Source organism: Heterodontus francisci, chromosome 19 (assembly GCF_036365525.1).
Source record: "Heterodontus francisci isolate sHetFra1 chromosome 19, sHetFra1.hap1, whole genome shotgun sequence".
Taxonomy (NCBI): Eukaryota; Metazoa; Chordata; class Chondrichthyes; order Heterodontiformes; family Heterodontidae; genus Heterodontus; species Heterodontus francisci.
Genome location: NC_090389.1, coordinates 19,674,615 through 19,695,117, shown reverse-complemented (window position 1 = coordinate 19,695,117; position 20,503 = coordinate 19,674,615). Strand labels below are relative to the sequence as shown.

The window sequence follows — 20,503 nt, the reverse complement described above, 5'->3', positions numbered from 1 at the left end:
TTGTCGGCAAGATGCCATTGTTGTATCTGTACTGGAACAGCTTGGCTAGAGGCGGGTCTTGTTCTGGAGCAGAAGACTTCAGCGCTACATTTGAAATGTTGTTGGAGCCCATAGCCTTTGCTGTATCTAATGCCTTCAGCCATTTCTTGATATCACATAAAGTGAATCAAATTGGCTGAAGACTGCTATGATGGGGACCCCAGCAGGAGGCTGAGATGGATCATCCACTTGGGACTTCTGGCTGAAGATAATTGCAAACACTTCAGCCTTGTCTTTTGTGCTCACGTGGTGGGCTCCGTAATCATTGAGGATGGAAATGTTTGTGGAGCCTCCTCCTTTGGTTAGTTGTTTAATTGTCCACCACCATTCCTGACCAAATGTAGCAGGACTGCAGAACTTTGATGTGATCAGCTGGTTGTTGAATCGCTAAGCTCTGTCTATAGCATTTTGCATCCGCTGTTTACCATGCATGGAGTCCCTTGTTTTACCTTCACCAGGTTGACTCCTTATTTTTAGGTATGTCAGGTGCAGCTCCTGGAATCCTCTCCCACAATCCTCATTGAACCAGGGTTGGCTCCCTGGCTTGATGGTAATGGTAGAGTGAGGGATATACCATGTCATAGGCTTATAGATTGTGGTTGAATACAATTCTGCTGCTTCTAATTGCCCACGGTGCCTCATGGATGCCCAGTTTTGAACTGGTAGATCTGTTCTGAAACTAACCCATTTAGCACAACATGATGCAGGGTGTTATCAGCATGAAGATAGCACTTCATCTCCACAGGGCCTGTGTGGTGGTAATTCCTACCAATACTGTCATGGACAGATGCATCTGCGACAAGTAGATTGGTGAGAATGAGGACAAGTGGGTTTTTCCCTAGTTGGTTTTCTCACCACCTGCCACTGGCCCAGTCTTGCAGCTACGTTCTCCAGGACTCGGCCAGCTCTGTCATTAGTGGTGCTACCAAGCCACTCTTGGTGATGGACACTGAAGTTCCCCACCCAGAGTACATTCTGTACCCTTGCAGCCCTCAGTGCTTCTTCCATGTGGTGTTCTACATGGAGGAGTACTGATTCATCAGCTGAGGGTGGTAATCTGTAGGAGTTTGCTAAACACCCAAATATAACATAGAAACATAGAAAATAGGAGCAGGAGTAGGCTATTCGGCCCTTCGAGCCTGCTCCACCTTTCATTATGATCATGGCTGATCATCCAACTCAATAACCTGTTCCCGCTTTCGTCCCATACCCTTTGATCCCTTTTGCCCCAACAACTATAGCTAACTCCTTCTTGAAAACATACAATGTTTTGGCCTCAACTTCTTTCTGTGGTAGCGAATTCCACAGGTTCACCACTCTCTTGGTGAAGTAATTTCTCCTCATCTCAGTCCTGAAAGGTTTACCCTATATCCTTAGACTATGACCCCTGGTTCTGGACTCCCCCACCATCGGGAACATCCTTCCTGCATCTACCCTGTCAACTGTTAGAATTTTATAGGTTTCTATGAGTGCCCCCCTCACTCTTCTGAACTCCAGCGAATATAATCCTAACCGACTCAATCTCTCCTCATACGTCAGTCCCGCCATCACAGGAATCAGTCTGGTAAACCTTCGCTGCATTCCCTCTATAGCAAGAACATCCTTCCTCAGATAAGGAGACCAAAACTGCACACAATATTCCAGCTGTGGCCTCACCAAGGACCTGTATAATTGCAGCAAGACATCCCTGCTCCTGTATTCAAATCCTCTCGCTATGAAGGCCAATATACCATTTGCCTTTTTTACCACCTGTGGCACCTGCATGCTTACCTTCGGTAATTTGTGTACGAGAACACCCAGGTCTCGTTGCATATTCCCCTCTCTCAGTTTATAGCCATTCAGATAATAATCTGCCTTCCTGTTTTTGCTACCAAAGTGGATAACCTCACATTTATCCACATTATACTGCATCTGCCATGCATTTGCCCATTCACTCAACTTGTCCAAATCACCCTGAAGCCTCTCTGCATCCTCCTCACAACTCACCCTCCCACCCAGTTTTGTGTCATCTGCAAATTTGGAGATATTACATTTAATTCCCTCATCTAACTCATTAATATAGATTGTGAATAGCTGGGGTCCAAGCACCGATCCCTGCAGTACCCCACTAGTCACTTCCTGCCATTCGGAAAACATCCTGTTTATTCCTACTCTTTGTTTCCTGTCTGCCAACCAATTTTCTATCTATCGCAATACACTACCCCCAATCCCATGCGCTTTAATTTTACATGCTAATCTCTTATGTGGGGCTTTGTCGAAAGCCTTCTGAAAGTCCAAATAAATCACATCCACTGGCTCCCCCTCATCAACTTTACTGGTTATATCCTCGAAGAATTCTAGTAGATTTGTCAAGCATGATTTCCCTTTCTTAAATCCATGCTGACTCTGTCCGATTCTACCACTGTTCTCCAAGTGCTTTGCTATAAAATCTTTGATAATGGACTCTAAAATTTTCCCTACTACTGACATCAGGCTGACTGGTCTATAATTCCCTGTTTTCTCTCTACATCCCTTTTTAAATAGTGGGGTTACATTAGCTACCCTCCAATTTGTAGGAACTGTTCCAGAGTCTATAGAGTCTTGGAAGATGACCACCAATGCATCCACTATTTCTAGAGCCACTTCCTTAAGTATTCTGGGATGTAGATTATCAGACCCTGAGGATTTATCGGCCTTCAGTCCCATCAATTTCCCCAACAACATCTCTCTACTAATACTGATTTCCTTCAGTTCCTCCCTCTCACTAAACCCTGTGTTCCCCAACATTTCTGGTATGATATTTGTGTCTTCCTTTGTGAAGACAGAGCCAAAGTATGCATTTAGTTAGTCAGCCATTTCTTTGTTCCCCATAATAAATTCCTCTGTTTCTGACTGGAAGGGACCTACATTTGTCTTCATCAATCTTTTTCTCTTCACGTACCTATAGAAACTTTTACAGTCAGTTTTTATGTTCCCCGCAAGCTTACTCTCATACTCTATTTTCCTCTTCTTAATCAATCCCTTGGTCCTCCTTTGCTGAATTCTAAACTGCTCCCAATCCCAGGTCTGTTGCTTTTTCTGGCAAATTTGTATGCCTCTTCCTTGGATCTAATGCTATCTCTAATTTCCCTTGTAAGCCATGGTTTGGCTACCTTTCCCGTTTGACTTTTGCGCAAACAGGGATGAACAATTGTTGCAGTTCATTCATGCGCTCTTTAAATGTTTGCCATTGCCTTTCCACCATCATCCCTTTAAGTAACGTTTCCCAATCTGTCATAGCCAACTTGTGCCTCATACCTTCATAATTTCCTTTACTAAGATTCAGGACTCTAGTCTCAGAATCAACTACGTCACTCTCCATCTTGATGAAGAATTCTATCATATTAAGGGGTCTCGCACAACTAGATTGTCAATTATTCCTCTCTCGTTACACAATACCCAGTCTAGGATGGCCTGTTCTCTAAGAACATGTTGGCCCAGGATGGCGTACACTGGCTCCGTTGTCGCTTGCACTCAACTTCAGTTGCGTTATGAAATCCATAGAGCATGAAGAAAGGTTCCTGCCAGAACTCCCATGACATTGGCTGCTGGACCTTCAGAGACTACTTGAACATTCTGAACAACATGCTGCAAGTGGATGGGGGTGGTGCTGGGTGGGGGGATGCTGACCGTGACAATGTCCTGACAGAGCATTTCAACCTTGCACACAATTTCCAAAACTGAGCTTCTGTTCTGTAGAAGCTAATGTTGAGCTGTCACTTCTCCTGTCAGGTGCTACATTAATTGCCTGCTTCACTTTTACGTGGTAGGATTATGGCTTCAAAGGTTTCCCCGACAGCGCACTAAAGCTGAAGATATTTGAAACACTTTCGCCGTGGACGACATGAGATCCAAATGGAACTGACTGACCTCCAGTGCAATGTCCAACTCAAGAGCAAGTTGCTAGCAGTGGGTTCTATAATTACGAGGTAGGGAATTTGTAAATCTGTGTTGGCAAGTGCAGCCCATGCTATCATTGTCCTATGGCGTGTATATGAATTTTGTGAAGAATGAACCTGCAGGAGCTCTACTTCCACCTGAGGATCCTGGACAAACATCTGCACGGTACCTTTAGTTGGCTCAATGAAAATATGGCAGCAGGAACATTAAAACATTAGAAGTGCAATTCCAGATCTTGCACTGAAAGTCTGACTGTGCAAAGTGTCAGGGTGAAAGAAATGCTTCCTCAGTGCACCTAAAAAACATCCTATTGTAAATTTAAAAGCCCCCAGATCACACTTCAGAAATGGACACCGTGAAAGTGTTGTGTGAGATCACTTCCTGTATAAATGTGGGAACAGTCTACTGTAAATGAAAAGTGACAGTGTTGTTGGACATAGTGGGTAATGAGTATTTAGTCTGTCCCTAACGCATTTTAACCACACATGCCCATTCATTTACTGGTTATGATACGTGGGTCTGCCCCCTTGCTGCCCCGATTTAGGGCATGGCAGGTGCATGACGTAGGGATTAGCTTCAGAGTATTTGATTATCTATTATTTAAGTTAAGGGCAAGAGATATAACCTTGGCAGAGAGGCTTAACTGTCTTGCATTCTAGATTCACTAAGATGCTGCCTGGTATGATGAAATATAGATACAAAGAAAGCCTTGAAAAATTGGATCTTTTTGCACAAGATCAATGCAGATTACAGGCCGATATGTTAAAAGTGGTTATAATTTTGAAAAGATGGGCAGACATTTCCAGTAGTTGCAGGCTCTACAATGAGAGGCTATTGATGCAAGATTAAATGTAAACAATTCAGAACAGAGAGCCGGAGATACTGCTCCATATGGAATGTTGTGATGCTGTGGAATTCACTTCCTGGGTAAGTAGTTAAGGCAAAAACTATGTCAACTTTCAACGTTAGATTGGATAGGTAGATGAAGAATAGGAATTGAAGGGATATGGGAGCAGGATGAGTAAATGTAATTAGGACACTTTTTCCACATGGAGGGTAAACACTGACCCGGACAGGTTTGGCCAAATGGCCTGTTTCTGTGTTGTAACCTTTATGTATTTCTCTATTAATTACAAATATCTCCTTGCTTTGTCTCCTGAAGACACAGACTCAAGCTTGGATACAGTTCCATGGGTGTTGGCCATCTTCTGATACCTCTCTCAAGTGGCCATTTCAAGTAAGCCTTGACATTGAGTGCCAAACAAGAGGGACGTCACAATTCAGCCTGGTCCTGTCTTCAACTGATGTCCATATATGTGCATTTCTAGCATGAGTTACTGGATATCAATCAACAGAAGGAACCTTGTCTGATTTTAGTTCATCTCTGTAGTCCAGATGTAGGCCAAAGTTAACATCTACTGCCACCCTAACTGTGAGCTTTGGCCGAGGATTAAACCTGGCACCTTCATGGTCTGTACGATTCAGCACCAGACTGGTTAAAGATGTATTTCCTTGTAACAGATTCTCTTGTATAATAAAAAAAATTATATATTTTCATTCCAGTTCCAGATAGCAACTCCAGAATTATTCCAAAGACCATTGAGATCTCACTTTACAAAGAAGGGAACAGCTTTGGCTTCGTGATGAGGGGTTAGTCATTTTGTTATTTTCATTGTTTTCCCTCTTCCCTTATTTTCTCCTGCTTTCGGTGATCATCTAATTCAGGCTGCCAGTGGAATAAATCACTGTTCAGTGTGGATCAGGAGGGGTCCTGTTCATTTTAGCAAAAACCCTCCATTACTCGGTAATTAAAGGGATGTGCCCTTAGAAAAAAAGTGTTTGGCAAACATGATACGACATGGATAGGTTAGTAAGAAAGAGCTTGCATTTATATAGCACCTTTCACAACTCCAAGACTTCCCAAAGTGTTTACAGCCAATGGAGTACTTTTGAAGTGCAGTCACCTTTGTAATGTAGGAAACACAGCAGCCAAATTGTGGCACGGCAAGCTCCCACAAACGGCAATGAGATAAATTGCTTTCAGTGCTGTTGGTTGTGGGATAAATATCAGGCAGAACACCTGCTCTTCTTCAAAATAATGCTGTGGATCTTTTATATTCACCTGAGAGGGCAGATAAGGCCTCAGTTTAGCATCTCATCTGAAAGACAGCACCTCTGACAGTGCAGCACTACCTCAGTACTACATTGGAGTGCCAGCCTAGATTACATGCTAAACTCTCATGGTGAGAAAGTGGAACCCACACCCTTCTGACTTTGAGGCAAGAGCAATACCTCCAGAGTCAAACTGGCACTATCCCAGAAGTGAGGCTTGAGCCCACAACCTTTGATTCAGAGGTGAATATATGCTACCACTGATGTAAGGCTGACACTTAGTGACTAGCGGGAGTCTAGGGGAAGGGCATTAAACCCTCTCCTGCCGGGATGGTGCTGTGCTTCAGTGCAATAGATTGTGGAATCACACTTGCCATTTTCCTGATCTCAGCCATGCCATTGTCAGGAAGTGCTACATAGAGTTTCTTCCTCACTGAAAGAGGAGGGATATCAGAAAGAGAATGTCTCTGTGACCCCTCCTGCTCAACTCCAAACAGCTGGTGGTAGAACAACTTCATCGGGGCCTTCTGAGGAGATGATATGCCTGCCTATCTCCTCAGCCAGGCATGTTCTGTGCCATGGGGGGGAGAGGCCACCAGATGTGAGAAGAGGAGATTGTCTCAGTAAAGCGGGAAAAAAATGTCTGAGGAAATGGATGTTGTGTTGCAGGTGGAGCCCATGAAGACTGGAACAAGTCTCGTGCATTAGTGGTGACCCACGTGAGGCATGGTGGACCTGCAGATAGGTAATGCATGCTGCATCATGTATTTCTATATTTGTTAAGGATAAAAACTGGCAACTTGAGAGGTTTCTAAAGCAAAGTAGTTGTCCCTCATTGCTTTTAGATGCACACATTACTTCAAACTTCCATTGTTGTACTACTTTATAGTCTATTGTTTTGAGATGCCTGTCAATTGTTACAGTGGTACAAATAGTGGAAAGCTAAAGGGCGTGCCACCCTGCCCCCCCCCCCCACCGTCCCCCTTGCCCCATGCACACTGAACCCCCTAACCTCAGCCACACACTATTGTGGGCAGGGCAGGAAGCAGATGGCAAGACTGCTATCTGAGAAAGAAAAACGCAGTTGAGATTGCTCCCCATCCTTTCTAGATGCTTCCCAGTGTTGGAGTTATAAACTAGGTGCCCTAGCATCAGCTTTCCGGTCTGCCTTTTCAGTCAGAGAAGGCAGAAAAGAAATGAAAACAAAAAGTAATAATTTTTCTCTGTGTGTTTGCAGGGAGGGAACGTTGAAAGTTGGGGACAGATTATTGAGTGTGGATGGGATTCCACTTCACAATGTCAGTCATGGAGAGGCCCTCAACATCCTGCGACAGTGTGGGCAGGAGGCCATCTACCAGATCGAGTATGACGTCAACATCATGGGTAAGGAGTGTGGAACCTTGCTGATGGAGCTATATTTTGGAGATAAAGTGAATCTTCTCGGGTTCTCCTCATTGGAGAGTGCTGCCAAAATCAGGTTTGGTGCTAAATCATCAGAATATTCTCCAAGCCACGTGCCATACAATCTGATCACAAAACAAAAGAGAGAACTGTCCAGCTTCTGTGTACAAAGTGTCGACCTGATATCAACAAGGGACTGGGATGTGAGAGCAACTGTTTACACAGCAGCAGTCAAGGACAAGGAAAGGTCAATGCCTTGTCAAAGCTTATCCCTCTGATATTCTTAGCCAGCATTCAGTTGTACTTTGAACACACTTTTCTTTGACTCCATGATTTCATCTGGTCGGTAAAATCATTTTTTTCTACAATCTCTTTTGGATTTATTCTTTTGTGTCTTGTTTCAAGATGTGTCCAGAAGGTTCCCCCTCGGAGAGTGCAGCACTCCTTCAGTAACTGTACTGATGTGTTAGCCTGCATTATGTGCTCAAGTGTCTGGACTCCGGCTAAGAGTGCTACCACTGAGCCATGGTCCACACTGTGAGCGAGAGAGAGAAGCTGATTTAAACTGCTGAATCACAGACTTACACTGTTTACAGGTAATCTGAGCCAAATTAAGAAGCTCAGTTCTTTTCCGGTGTATGTAAATCAGCCCACAGAGGTATGGTTGACACGTTACTTAAGTTGGAACTTTGTTCTTCCCTCCCCAAAAACTCAATCTCCATTAGCTACATTGAGAAAATACCTTTTGTCCCATCTACCTGCTATGGTGTAATTGCAACATCTGCTTGAGATACAACTATACAATTGATTTGTTTAATCTTCCCTCGTTCCTCCCGAACACCTTCTGCCATCTCTCAAGGTGCCTTTGTAGTTCTTGCTGCAGCTTCCCTTAATCTTGTACTCTCCCTCCCTTTGTCCATATGCAATGATTACAGTGCTCCTGCAGTTGCTCTATTTTACACGGACATAGATCCCATTATAGGGAGCACAGCAATCACACTTTAACCCAATTAACTTTTTAATTGATTTGCCTCAAACATCAGTTGTCTGTGCTGAGAAGCAGATCTATATCCTGAATTGTTCTCCTGCCCTGAAAGCCTGTTACTGCTAACTGCCCAAAGACTTTTTCTGGTGACTTTGACAATAATTACTATCAGGAATCAATCTTTTCCCTCATGGTCCCACTGATGATCAGGCAGACAAGGTCAGGTTCAGCTGTGATAGTCTCCAGGCGAAAATAGTTGGCAGACGCTCACTGTCCCACCTCAGACATCAACTTCACTGGGGTGAGGGACTGAACAGTTATGGGTGCCTGTGATACTGTACCCAAACCGGGAGCCTGTGATACTGTACTGTAACCAAGAGACTGGTGTACTGTAGCCCAACAAGGAGTCTATGATACTGTACCCCAACAAGGAGCCTGTGATACTGTACCCCAATAAGCAGCCTATGATACTGTACCCCAACAAGGAATCTATTATAATGTACCCCAACAAGGAGTCTATGAAAATATACCCCAAAAAACAGTCTATGATACTGTACCCCAGGGGTGTCCAACCTTTTCACGTGGGGGCACACTACAATTTTTGTCTTACATAGGAGGCCGATGAGGCAATTTTGGAAAGATAAAGGCATTAAAAATTTATCTTACTGTTAATCAAAACAACAACAAAGATGCATTTTTCTGAATTGGCTTTAATTGAGATTAATTTATTGACTTACTTTTTCATCGCTATGTTGGAGACTGATTTAGTGAACAACCTAGCATTTTTTTTAGCTTGCACAAGTAGTTAATGTTTGCCCGCACACTTGCTGCAGCGATGTGGAGTTTTCCAGATAGATGTCCATCTGTCAGGAGTGATCTTAACCTCCTTCAGACTTTCTGTCCCCGTGTTCCCCCCTCTCTGCATTGTGCCCCCTTTCTCTCTGCACCTCTCTCTCTCTCTGCCCCCTCTCTCTCTGACCCCATCTCTGTCTCTCTCTGACTCCCTCTATCTCTCTTTCTACACCCCCCATCGCTGCCCCCCTCTCTCTCTCCCTCTCTCTGCCCCCTCTCTCTCTCTCTCATCTCTGCACCGCCTCTCTGCCCCCTTTCTCTCCGCACCCCCTCTCTCTGCCCCCTCCCGTCTCTGCCCCCTCCCGTCTCTGCCCCCTATCTCTCTCTGCCCCCTCCCTCTCTCTGCCTCCCCCTTTGTCTCTCTCTGCTCCTCTTTCTCTCTCTCTCACCCCTTCTCTCTCTCTGCCCCATTCTCTCTGCCCCCCTCTCTCTGCCTGTCCCCCTCTACCCCCTCTCTCTCTCGCTGCCGCGCTCTCTCTCTGCCACCCCTCTCTGCCTGCCCGCCCCCTCTCTCTCCCTCTGCCTGCCTCTGTCTCTGTTTCCTCTCTGTATGCCCCTTCTCTCTCTGCCCTCTCTCTCTCTCCCCCTCGCTCTCTCCCCACTCTCCCCCTCTCTCTGCCCGCTTTCCCTTTTTCACTACCCCGCTTTCTCTCTCTCTCTCACTACACTGCCCTCTCTCTGTTTTTGCCCCCCGTCCCCTCTCTCTCTGCCCATCCCCCTCTACCCCCTCGCTCTTTCTTTCTGCCCCCTCTCACTCGCTCTCTCTATGCCCCCTCTCTCTCTGACCCCTCTCTGTCTCTCTCTGCCCCCTCTCTCTGCTCCCTCTCTCTGCCCCCTTTCTCTCTGCCCCCTTTCTCTCTGCCCCCTTTCTCTCTGCCCCCTTTCTCTCTGCACCCTTTCTCTCTGCACCCCTCTCTCTGCCCCCCTCTCTCTGCCCCCTTTCTCTCTCTCTGCCCCCTCTCTCTGCCCCCCTCTCTCTGCCCCCTTTCTCTCTCTCTGCCCCCTCTCTCTGCCTCCCCCTTTGTCTCTCTCTGCTCCTCTCTCTCTCTGACCCCTTCTCTCTCTCTGCCCCCTCTCTCCCCCCTATCTTTGCCCTCTCTCGCTCTCTGCCCGCCTCTATCTGCTCCCTCTCTCTTTGCCTATCCCCCTCTACCCCCTCTCGCTCTCTCGCTACCCCTCTCTCTCTCTTTCTGCCCCCTCGCTCTACCCTTTCTCCCTCTCTCTCTCTCTCTTCTCTCCCCCCTCTCTCTGTCTTCCCCCTCTCTCTCTCTCCCTCTTTCTCTCCCCCCCTCTCTCACTCTCTCTCTCTGCCCCCTTTCCCTTTTTCACTACCCCGCTCTCTCTCTCACTACACCACCCTCTCTCTCTCTTCTTGCCCCCCCGCTCCCTCTCTCTCTGCCCATACCCCTCTACCCCCTTAGTCTTTCTCTCTGCCCCCCATCTCTATGCCCCCTCTCTCTGTGCCCCCTTCTCTCCCTCTTCCCCTCTCCTCTTTCTTTGCCCATCCCTCTATCCCCTCTCTTTCTCTGTGCCCCTCTCACTCTCTCTCTTCTCTGCCCCTCTCTCTCTGTCCCTCCTCTCTCTCCTTGCCCCCCTCTCTCTGTCCCCCCTCTCTCTTTCCCCTCCCCTCTTTTTCTCTCTCTTTTCCACCTCTCATTCTTTCTCTGCCCCCCTGTCTGTCCCCCATCTCACTCTCTCTGTCCCTCTCTCTCTTCCCTCTCTTTTTTCCCTGCTTTCCCCCCACCCCTCTCTCTCTGTCCTTCTCTATCTCTCTGACAGTTGCAGAGAGCTGGAGCACTCAGCACAGCAGCTTTGTGGTTGGTCAGTTTTTTTCAAAAGATTGCCTTGGTTTCACAGTTGACAGGTGTTGGGAGCAGGAACAGCCTTTAAAAGAAAGTTGGAAAACCCCAAATCTGTCCGAAGTTTGGAAACCACTGTTACTGCTCCAGCACCTGTCAGCTGTGAAACTCAGGGCGATTTTTTTTTAAAAAGCCAGTCTGAAAAAAGAAGCCGATGGGAAATTTCTCATCTCTGAAATACATCAACGGGCCGGATGGAAACCTTTGGCAGGCTCTATCCTGGCCCACAGGCCATATGTTGGACAACCTGATGTACCCCAACAACCCTATTATGAAGATTATTGTAACTTTGTTACAGATGCGCAGTAAAGTTAAATTAGAGAACAAAAGCCAATCATTTCTTCTGGGGTTCTTCTGACCATGTTTCTGAAGTTTGGAAACAATTTACTGACCTGTAATTAACATTTTGAGCCACAATTGTAGTGACAATTAGCTGCATTATAGAGTCTTATATGGACAGGTCAGGTGATGCATAGCTCCAGCTTAGCTGCATATCTGTGCTCCAAACCACGGACTAACCTTGAGCAATGCCACTGGAGATCAGATCAGTTTCTTTAAATAAAAATGCAGAAATAGGAAAAAGCAAAATGATGTCCAATTTCCATAAAAGTTCTTCATAACTATTTGAACGCTAGTTGGTAAAGGGCTAATGATGGACCTTGCTCTCCTCCTCCAATTAAAACCCTTGGCTGAGCAGTGGCAATCCATTTCTCTGCTATGACTTTGAACAGTTGTTAGCAAACACTGTCCTTGGACAAATACTTCCAGGCAGCATGTGCTCCCCTCGCCTTCCGCGGCTGCGTGCTCTGCTCTCCTAGTGTTGCCTGCAGTCAAGTGGTTCTGTTTCTGCTGCAGTCAATTAAAAGTATGCTAATTAAAAGAAGCTTCATTATGCTCAGAGAGTAGCATCCATTCGTGTATTTGACTGCCTCCCGCTCAGTTGCTGCTTCCTCTCAAACCATGCAACATGAGCTATATTTTACATCTGCACATTAACACATTGTACAGCGAGCTCGCCACTGGTATCAGACCCACCGGCCGTCCATGTCTCCGTTATAAAGACGTCTGCAAACGCGACATGAAATCGTGTGACATTGATCACAAGTCGTGGGAGTCAGTTGCCAGCATTCGCCAGAGCTGGCGGGCAGCCATAAAGACAGGGCTAAATTGTGGCGAGTCGAAGAGACTTAGTAGTTGGCAGGAAAAAAGACAGAGGCGCAAGGGGAGAGCCAACTGTGCAACAGCCCCAACAAACAAATTTCTCTGCAGCACCTGTGGAAGAGCCTGTCACTCCAGAATTGGCCTTTATAGTCACTCCAGGCGCTGCTTCACAAACCACTGACCACCTCCAGGCGCGTATCCATTGTCTCTCGAGATAAGGAGGCCCAAAAGAAAGAAAGAACATTAACAGGATGCTCCCCTCCCTTTGCCAAACCAGCAAGCAAAGAAACTAAAGTGGATTCAATAACCAACAGCAGAAACTGTGCAGAGACATTAAAATAATAATCCAGTCTCAGAGTTCAAATAATGAACTAAAGCTTAAAATTACAGCCTGTAGTTCACACCCGAGTAGCCTTATTCTATATATAAATCATCTGAACCCCTCAATTCGATTCCAGTCTATAACTCACTTCTAGGCATCCATTATTCTATATATAGAACCACAGAAGGAGGGCATTCAGCCCATTGAGCCTGTGCTGGCTCTTTGAAAGAGCTATCCAATCAGTCCCATATCCCTACAAAGTTTCCCTTTTGAAAGTTACTACTGAATTTGCTTCCATCACCCTTTCAGGCCATGCATTCCAGACACTGCATAATTTTCTTTTCCTCATGTTGCCTCATTTGTTTTTGCCAATTGCCTTAAATCTGTGACCTTTGAGCATCGACTCTTCTACCACTGATTTCTCCTGATTTACTCCAACAAAACTGTTCATATTTTTGAACATTTCTACCATATTTCCTGTTAACCTTCTTGCTGTAATGAGAACAACCCCAGCTTCTCCAGTACAAAAGCAAAATAATGCAGATGCTAGAAATCTGAAATAAAAACAGAAAATGCTGGAAATACTCAGGAGGACAGGGAGTATCTATGGAGAGAGAAACAGGGTTAATCTTTCAGGTCGATGACTTTCCATCAACAACTGCCCCTTGAATCACGTGGGTTTCATATATAAGCCATTCATCCACTCGATCAGGTTCTAGCCTGTAATACACTCCTGGATATCCATTATTTTATATAGAAACCATCCGAATCCTTCGATTAGATACCATGCTGTAACTCACTGACAGTTATCTATTACTCTATATATAGACCATCCTCCCTCTTCGATTAGACCAGCATCTGTGTTCATAGTGTTTCTTCCTCTGGGGCTGCAAGGTTAAGTTAAAGCAGAACTAATTTGCTATTCCACTGGTGGGTGCATATTGCTTGGTAGAACCCTGCAGCCTTGGGATTGAAGAGGATTAGGAGGGTCTGAGTCGAGTGGAAATTTATGGATAATAAAGCAGAGGATATGTGTCAATGAACAATATTACATTAAAAGCTAGTAACTGTACCTCATTGATCCTTGGATTTTGTTAGGTTGGACTGTATGTTGATGGATGGATTGGGCGGGGGGTGGGGGTCACATTTGGAAGGATTTGGACAGACACTTGATAGAGGCAGCCCTGCGGTTTTGGTGATGGCTAGTCTGTCTTACAGATTCCGTGCTCAACGCCTCCGGCCCTTTACTGGTGGAAATCACAAAAACTCCAGGCTGCACTTTGGGAATATCGCTGTCTAGCGGGACACATCACAACAAGCAAGTCATTGTCCTCGACAAGATCAAAGCGGCCAGCATTGTGGACAGGTACTCAATTTGCCCCCTCTTGTTTAACTAGGAATCTCAGATAGGGAAAACCGGCTCAGTTATTCGGGGTTGATCAGCTGTGGCTCAGTTGGTTGAACTCTTAACTCTGAGTCAGAGGTCGTGGGTTCAAGTCTCACTCCAGAGACTTGAACACAAAAATTTAGGCTGACACTCCAGTGCAGTACTGAGGGCGTGCTGCACCGTCAGAGGTGCCGTCTTTCAAATGAGGCGTTATGCTGAGGCCCTGTCTGTTCTCTCAGGTGAATACAAACGATCCATGGCACTATTTCAAAGAAGAGCAGGGTAGTTTTCCCTGGTGTCTTGTCCAATATTCAACCAACATCATTAAAACAGATTGTTCATTTATTACATTGCTGTTTCTGGAATCCTGCTGTGCGCAAATTGGCTGCAATGTTTCCTACATTACGACAGTGCTGACTGTTCAAATGTACTTCATTGGCTGTAAAACGCTTTGGGACGTCCTGAGGTCATAAAAGGTACTACATAAATGGAAGTCTTTTTTTGTTTATTACACTAGGATTTTCTTTTTTCTCTTGGCATGGTTGGATAATGATAATCCTAACTGAACGAGGAACTCCACAAGTGGCTCTGTTCCTGAGATACACATTGGTCACAGAGTCACAGCTTGTCTGTGGTGGGGGTGGGGGGGGGGGGTTGCTGAGAACCTTGCTTCCTCTATGTCTGCTTCATCTCATCAATTTCCTGTGGGCCTTAGAAGGCAGTGAGAATAAGGAGCTCACTGTCACATGCAGGGGTCAAATCAGATAGCTTTGATACTGTTAAGGCTTAATGTGTATATTGGGGAGAAGGGAATAGAGGGTTGAGGGGGTGCTGAGTGGGAAGATGTAATTAGAGTGGGAAGGGTCTTGAATGGAATATAAACACTGCCGTAGACCATTTGTAGATTTATGGTGGGTTAGAGATTCGGTCAGGCCACTCTCCGCTAGTGGATTGCCACTGACTGCAGCATGAGCCCTGTTTGCTGTGGTCAGTTTTCTCAGGTGAGCAGCAGCCAAACCGAAGGCTGTTAACGGGATTGCTGGAGGCTGTCACCAAAAAAGGTTAAGTTTTACTGAGCTGACTGTAAAGACAGAAGGGGTAGGAGGGCTACCGTTGCACTCAGCTTCATACCCAGCATTATTGGTTGAAGACCACACCATTTCAGTCTGTGCTGTCAATTCCCGCAAGGAAAAGCTGGGAAAATTCCAGCCATTGTGTTGACGGTTTGAGATGAGGCACACTGAAAATCAGGGTGGCTAACGGGTGTGCTGCTGTAAAAGGAATGCTGGAAGATTGTGACTCCTTCCCCAGTGTGTTCCTTCAGCCAGGCCATCATGGAGGGGTGTTGGGAGGTGAGTCGTGCACAACAACAACTTTCTTTTATATAGCACCTTTAAGATAGAAAAACTTTCCAAGGTGCTTTACAGGAGCGAATCAGACAGAGATTGATAGCGACCTTTCACGAGATATTCGGGCAGGTGACCAAAAGCATGGGTTTTAAGGAGCATATTAAAGAAGGGGTAGAGAGGTGGAAAGGTTTAGGGAGGGAATTCCAGAGTTTAGGGCCTAGACAGCTGAAAGCAGTGGTGGAGTGAAGGGGGTGGGCGGGGGATGCATAAGAGGCCAGAGTTGGAGGAACAGAGGGATGTCGGAGGGCAGGGCACGAGGAGAGTAACAGACAGGGGGTGGGGCGAGGTTATGAAGGGATTTGAAGACAAGGATAAGGATTTTAAATCACTCTCTGACCTTGCTCAGCACCTCATGCACTAGCCATTGGTTGGCATTGAAAGAGACATGGGGTCCTTTCAGATAGGTACGGGGAGAGAGGGACACCGAGAGGGGAAGGAGATAAAAAATAGCAATTCAACATTGTTAATTTCATGTTTTAAAACAGGATGCAATGGAATTTAGTCTGAAAATATAGCTGCACTGTTGCAATTATACAAATGTATCAAAAATGTAATTATTTTAGATTGATACAAATCATAAGCACGAAAGCCTATCAGATCAGATCCATCAACTTCCTCTATTTCTGGTGAATAAAGAGTTTTGAAATGACTTTTTTATGCTCTTGTTTTAGATGTGGGGCTTTGCACGTTGGTGACCACATCTTGTCCATTGATGGGATGAGCACTGAGCACTGCACCGTTCTGGAGGCTACCCAGCTCCTGACCAGCACTTCCGACAACGTGAAGCTGGAGATCCTGCCAGTGCACCAGAGCAGACTGCCACTGAAACCGGCAGAGCAAGGTACCATCTATTCCCCTTTAACATGTCAAAACTAGATCATAAAGAGGCTCAAAACATTTTATGGGGTCACTTCACAAGGTTGCACTGGAGGGAGTCCAGCCGACGGGCACTGGTGCCAGAAGGTCGAGTGAAGGGGCAAACGAGAATTTAACAGTGGCACAGATTCAATATGTTAATTTTTACTTGTTTGTAGTTTAACTTATCAACAAAATCAGCAGAGGCATTCAGTGAAAATGTGCAAGATCTTACATCCAGTCAGAATTTGAGCTGCACAAATCACACAGGGCTGGAAGTTCCCCTTGGGATCTCCTGCTAGTTTGGTGGGAGAAAACCCCTTGGTGGTACTCCAGCTCCAAAGGTTCCAGGTTTGATCATTGGTCTGTGCCGAGTCAGCTGATTTCAGCTGGGAGTCTTAATTGGTGCACTATAGGTGGCCTGGGCAGGAGGGGAGCAAATCCATCAGAATTCCCTGTTCCTGATCTCTGCTTGTTAAACCTTTGCTTAGAGGTACGCTTTTGGACGTTGGGTGAGAACAGGGTCGGACCTGGCTCCAGTGCATCCCCTGTGGTCGAACAGCTTGTTGTTGTTTACCGTCAGGGTTTACATGTGAATCTTGGGCACTTAAACGAGATAGCGGACGGCAATCGTGAGACAGCACAAAGAGTCAGCACCATCAGAGGATGAAGAATTGGTGAAGAAAAACTGCAGATATTCATATAAAAGACTTCAGTGCTGATCTTGCCAAGAAACAGCAGTGATGGTAGATGGAAAGGCCATCAGCTTTAGGGACCTGGTGTGACCATCAAGTAGCCAAAGCCTAGGAAAAGCACAGACTGGATAAAGAAAAAAGGATAGAACTCGCATTTACACAGCACCCTTCACAACCCCAGAACATCCCAAAAAGCTTTACATGACCAGATATTCTGTTGCTTCGCAGTTGGTTGAGGGATAAATATTGGTCAAGACACCAGGGAGAAGATTTATTTCGAATGCATCGAGGACTGTTTACACGATCAGTGCGCTTCCAGTCCGATGAATGATGAAGCATAGCTTGATTTAGTTCTGGAGAATGAAATGAGGCAAATAACTGGCCAGTATTTATCCCTGAACCAACAGATTGTCTGGTCATTATCACATTGCGGTTTGTGGGATCTTGCTCTGCAGAATTTGGCTACTCTCTTTCCTATATTAGAGCAGGGACCAAACTTCAAATGTACTTCATTGGCTATGAAGCATTTTAGGACACGATGAGGTTGTGAAAGTTGCTTACTATTACAATTTCTTTCTTTCGTTTTGCTTTCTTTCTCCAATGCCTCCTCCCCTGCTGCTGCTCCCTGTGCTTTGCTGCATGACCTTTGATGCTACCAGTGGACAAAATTGTGGCAAATGGATGTTAATGTAGGCAAATGTGAGGCCATCCACTTTGAACCTATAAAGGATAGAACAGGGTACATTCTAAATGGTGAAAAGCTAGAAACAATGGAGGTGCAAAGAGACTTGAGGATCCAGGTGCACAGATAATTAAATGTCATGAACAAGTACAGAAAATAATAAAAAACCTCATGGAATGCTGGACTTTATATCTAGAAGACTAGAATACAAGGAGGTAGAAGTCATGTTTCAGCTATACAAAGCCCTGGTTAGAGCACACCTGGAGTACTGTGAGCAGTTCTGGGCACCACACCTTAGGAAGGATATATTGACCTTGGAGGGAATGCAGCAAAGATTTACCAGAATGATACCCGGGCTCCCAGGGTTAAATTAGAAGGAAAGATTACACAAATTAAGGTTGTATTTCCTGGAATTTAGAAAGTTAAGAGGCAATTTGATTGAAGTTTTCAAGATATTAAGGGAACAGAATAGAGAAACTATTTCTGCTGGTTGGGGAGTCTAGGACTAGGGGACATTGTCTAAAATTTAGAACCAGACCTTCCAGGAGTGAAATTAGGAAACACGTTGGCACACAAAGGGTGGCATAAGTTTGGAACTCTGTTCCTCAAACAGCAATTGATGCTGGGTCAATTGTAATTTTAAATCTGAGATTGGTAGATTTTCATTAACCAAAAATATTAAGGGATATGAGGCAAATACGGAGTTGGGTGACAGATCAGCCATGATTTCATTGAATGGTACGACAGGCTTGAGGGGCTAAATAGAGTAATAGAATCATCATTATGGCACAAAAGGAGGCCAGTCAGCCCATTGAGTTCATGCCAGCTCTCTGTAGAGCTATCCATTCAGTTCCATTCTCCTGCTCTCTCCTGTAGCCCTGCAAGTTTATTTCTCTCAAGTGCCTATCCGATTTCCTTTTGAAATCATTCATTGTCTCCACTTCCACTACCCTCATAGGCAGTGAGTTCCAGGCCATTACCACTCACTGTGTAAAAAAGTTCTTCCTCACAACCCCCCTGGATCTCTTGCCAATAACCTTAAATCTGAGTTCCGATGAAGGGTCACTGACCCGAAACGTTAACTCTGCTTCTCTTTCCACAGATGCTGCCAGACCTGCTGAGTGGTTCCAGCATTTCTTGTTTTTATAACCTTAAATCTGTGTCTCCTATTCCTTATACCATCAGTTAATGGGAACACCTTTACTTTGTCTACTTTATCTAAACTTGCCATTATCGTGTACACCTCTATCAAAATCCCTCCTCAATCTCCTTTGCTCCAAGGAGAACAACCCCAGTTTCCTCAACTCAACCTAACATCTCCCATCCCTGGAACCATTCTGGTAAACCTCCTCTGCACACTCTCAAAGACCCTCACATCCTTCCTAAAGTTTGGTGACCAGAACTGGACGCAATACACTAGTTATGGCTGAACCAGAGCTTTATAAAGGTTCGGTATAACCTCCCTGCTTTTGTATTCAATGCCTCTATTTATAAAGCCCAACATCCCATATGCTTTACTAATCACTCTCTCAATATGTCCTGCCACCCTCAAAGATCTATGCACATGTACTCCCAGGTCCCTCTGTCCGTGCACACTCATTAGAACTGTCATTTAATTATTGCCTGAACCTATTCCTTCTGCCAAAATGCATCACCTCACACTTGTCCGTATTAAATTCCATCTGCCACTTGTCTGCCCATTCTGCTAGCCTATTAATGTCCTGTGGCAGTCAATTGGTCTCATCCTCACTGTCTGCGACATCTTCAAGTTTGGTATCATTGGCAAATTTTGAAATTTTACTCTCTATTCCAATATTCATTTATATATATCAAAAAAGCTGTGATCCTAGCACTGAACCTTGGGAGCACCACTGTCTACCATCCTCCAGTCTGAAAAACAACCATTTACCACAACTCGTCGTTTTCTGTCCTTAAGCCAATTGGACACTGACCTTCCTATTCCATGAGCCTCAATTTTGTTAACCAGCCTTTTATGTGGTATTTTGTCCAATGCTTTTTAAAAATCCAAATAGACAACATCCGTTGCTTTCCCTTCATCAACTTCCTTCATCAAAAAAAAATCAAGTAGATGAGTCAAGCAGGATCTGCCTTTTACAAACCCATGATGGGCCTCCTTAATTAACTCAAACCTCTCCATGTGCCTGTTGATGTTTTTCCCTGATCATTGTTTCTAAAACCTTACCCACCACTGATGTTAAGCTGACTGGCCTGTAGTTACTTGGAATGTCCTTACACCCTTTCTTGAATAAGGGTGTCACATTTGCCACTTTCCAATCCTCTGGCATCTCCCCGTACCTAGGGAAGATTGGACGATTATGGAAAGCCCTTCTGCTATCTCCACTTCCACTTCCTTAAGCAACCTGGGATGCAAGTCATCTGGACCAGGCGACTTATCCACTCCTAGCATAGCCAGCCTCTCCTGTACATCCTACCTATCAGTTTTCATCCCATCCATTACCCCTACCATCTCCACTTCTACTGATATTTTGTCAGCATCCTCTTCCTATTCTACCAATACAAATTACTCATTAAGTATTCTAGCCTTGCCTTGTGCCTCTCAGCATATGTCACCCTTTTTGTCCCTGATAGGCTTCACCTCTTACTACCTGTTTATTATTTACATGCCGGTAGAAGATTTTTGGGTTCCCTTTTATGTTAACTGCCATTCTATTCTCATATTCTCTCTTTGCCAGTCTTTAATTCCTCTTCACTTCCCCTCTTAACTTATTGTATTTGACCTGGTTCTCACTTGAAGAATTCACCTGATACACATCATACACCCTCTTTTTTTGATTCACCATATTC

The 20,503-nt window shown here is 45.1% G+C and overlaps 1 protein-coding gene across 7 annotated transcripts in view; it reads left to right on the top strand.

The window, feature by feature from the left end:
• Positions 1–20,503, top strand: part of grip2b (glutamate receptor interacting protein 2b) — a 216,285-nt gene that overhangs the window by 87,180 nt on the left and 108,602 nt on the right. For 6 of the 7 annotated variants that reach the window (XM_068051431.1, XM_068051430.1, XM_068051429.1 and 3 more), the window contains exons 5-9: positions 5,521–5,607; positions 6,739–6,814; positions 7,307–7,452; positions 13,868–14,015; positions 16,117–16,286. In XM_068051431.1, coding sequence (XP_067907532.1) covers positions 5,521–5,607; positions 6,739–6,814; positions 7,307–7,452; positions 13,868–14,015; positions 16,117–16,286 — 627 coding nt within the window. Of the gene's footprint in view, positions 1–3,827; positions 3,987–5,520; positions 5,608–6,738; positions 6,815–7,306; positions 7,453–13,867; positions 14,016–16,116; positions 16,287–20,503 lie in introns of all 7 variants that reach the window. The other variant, XM_068051432.1, reaches the window with a different exon arrangement.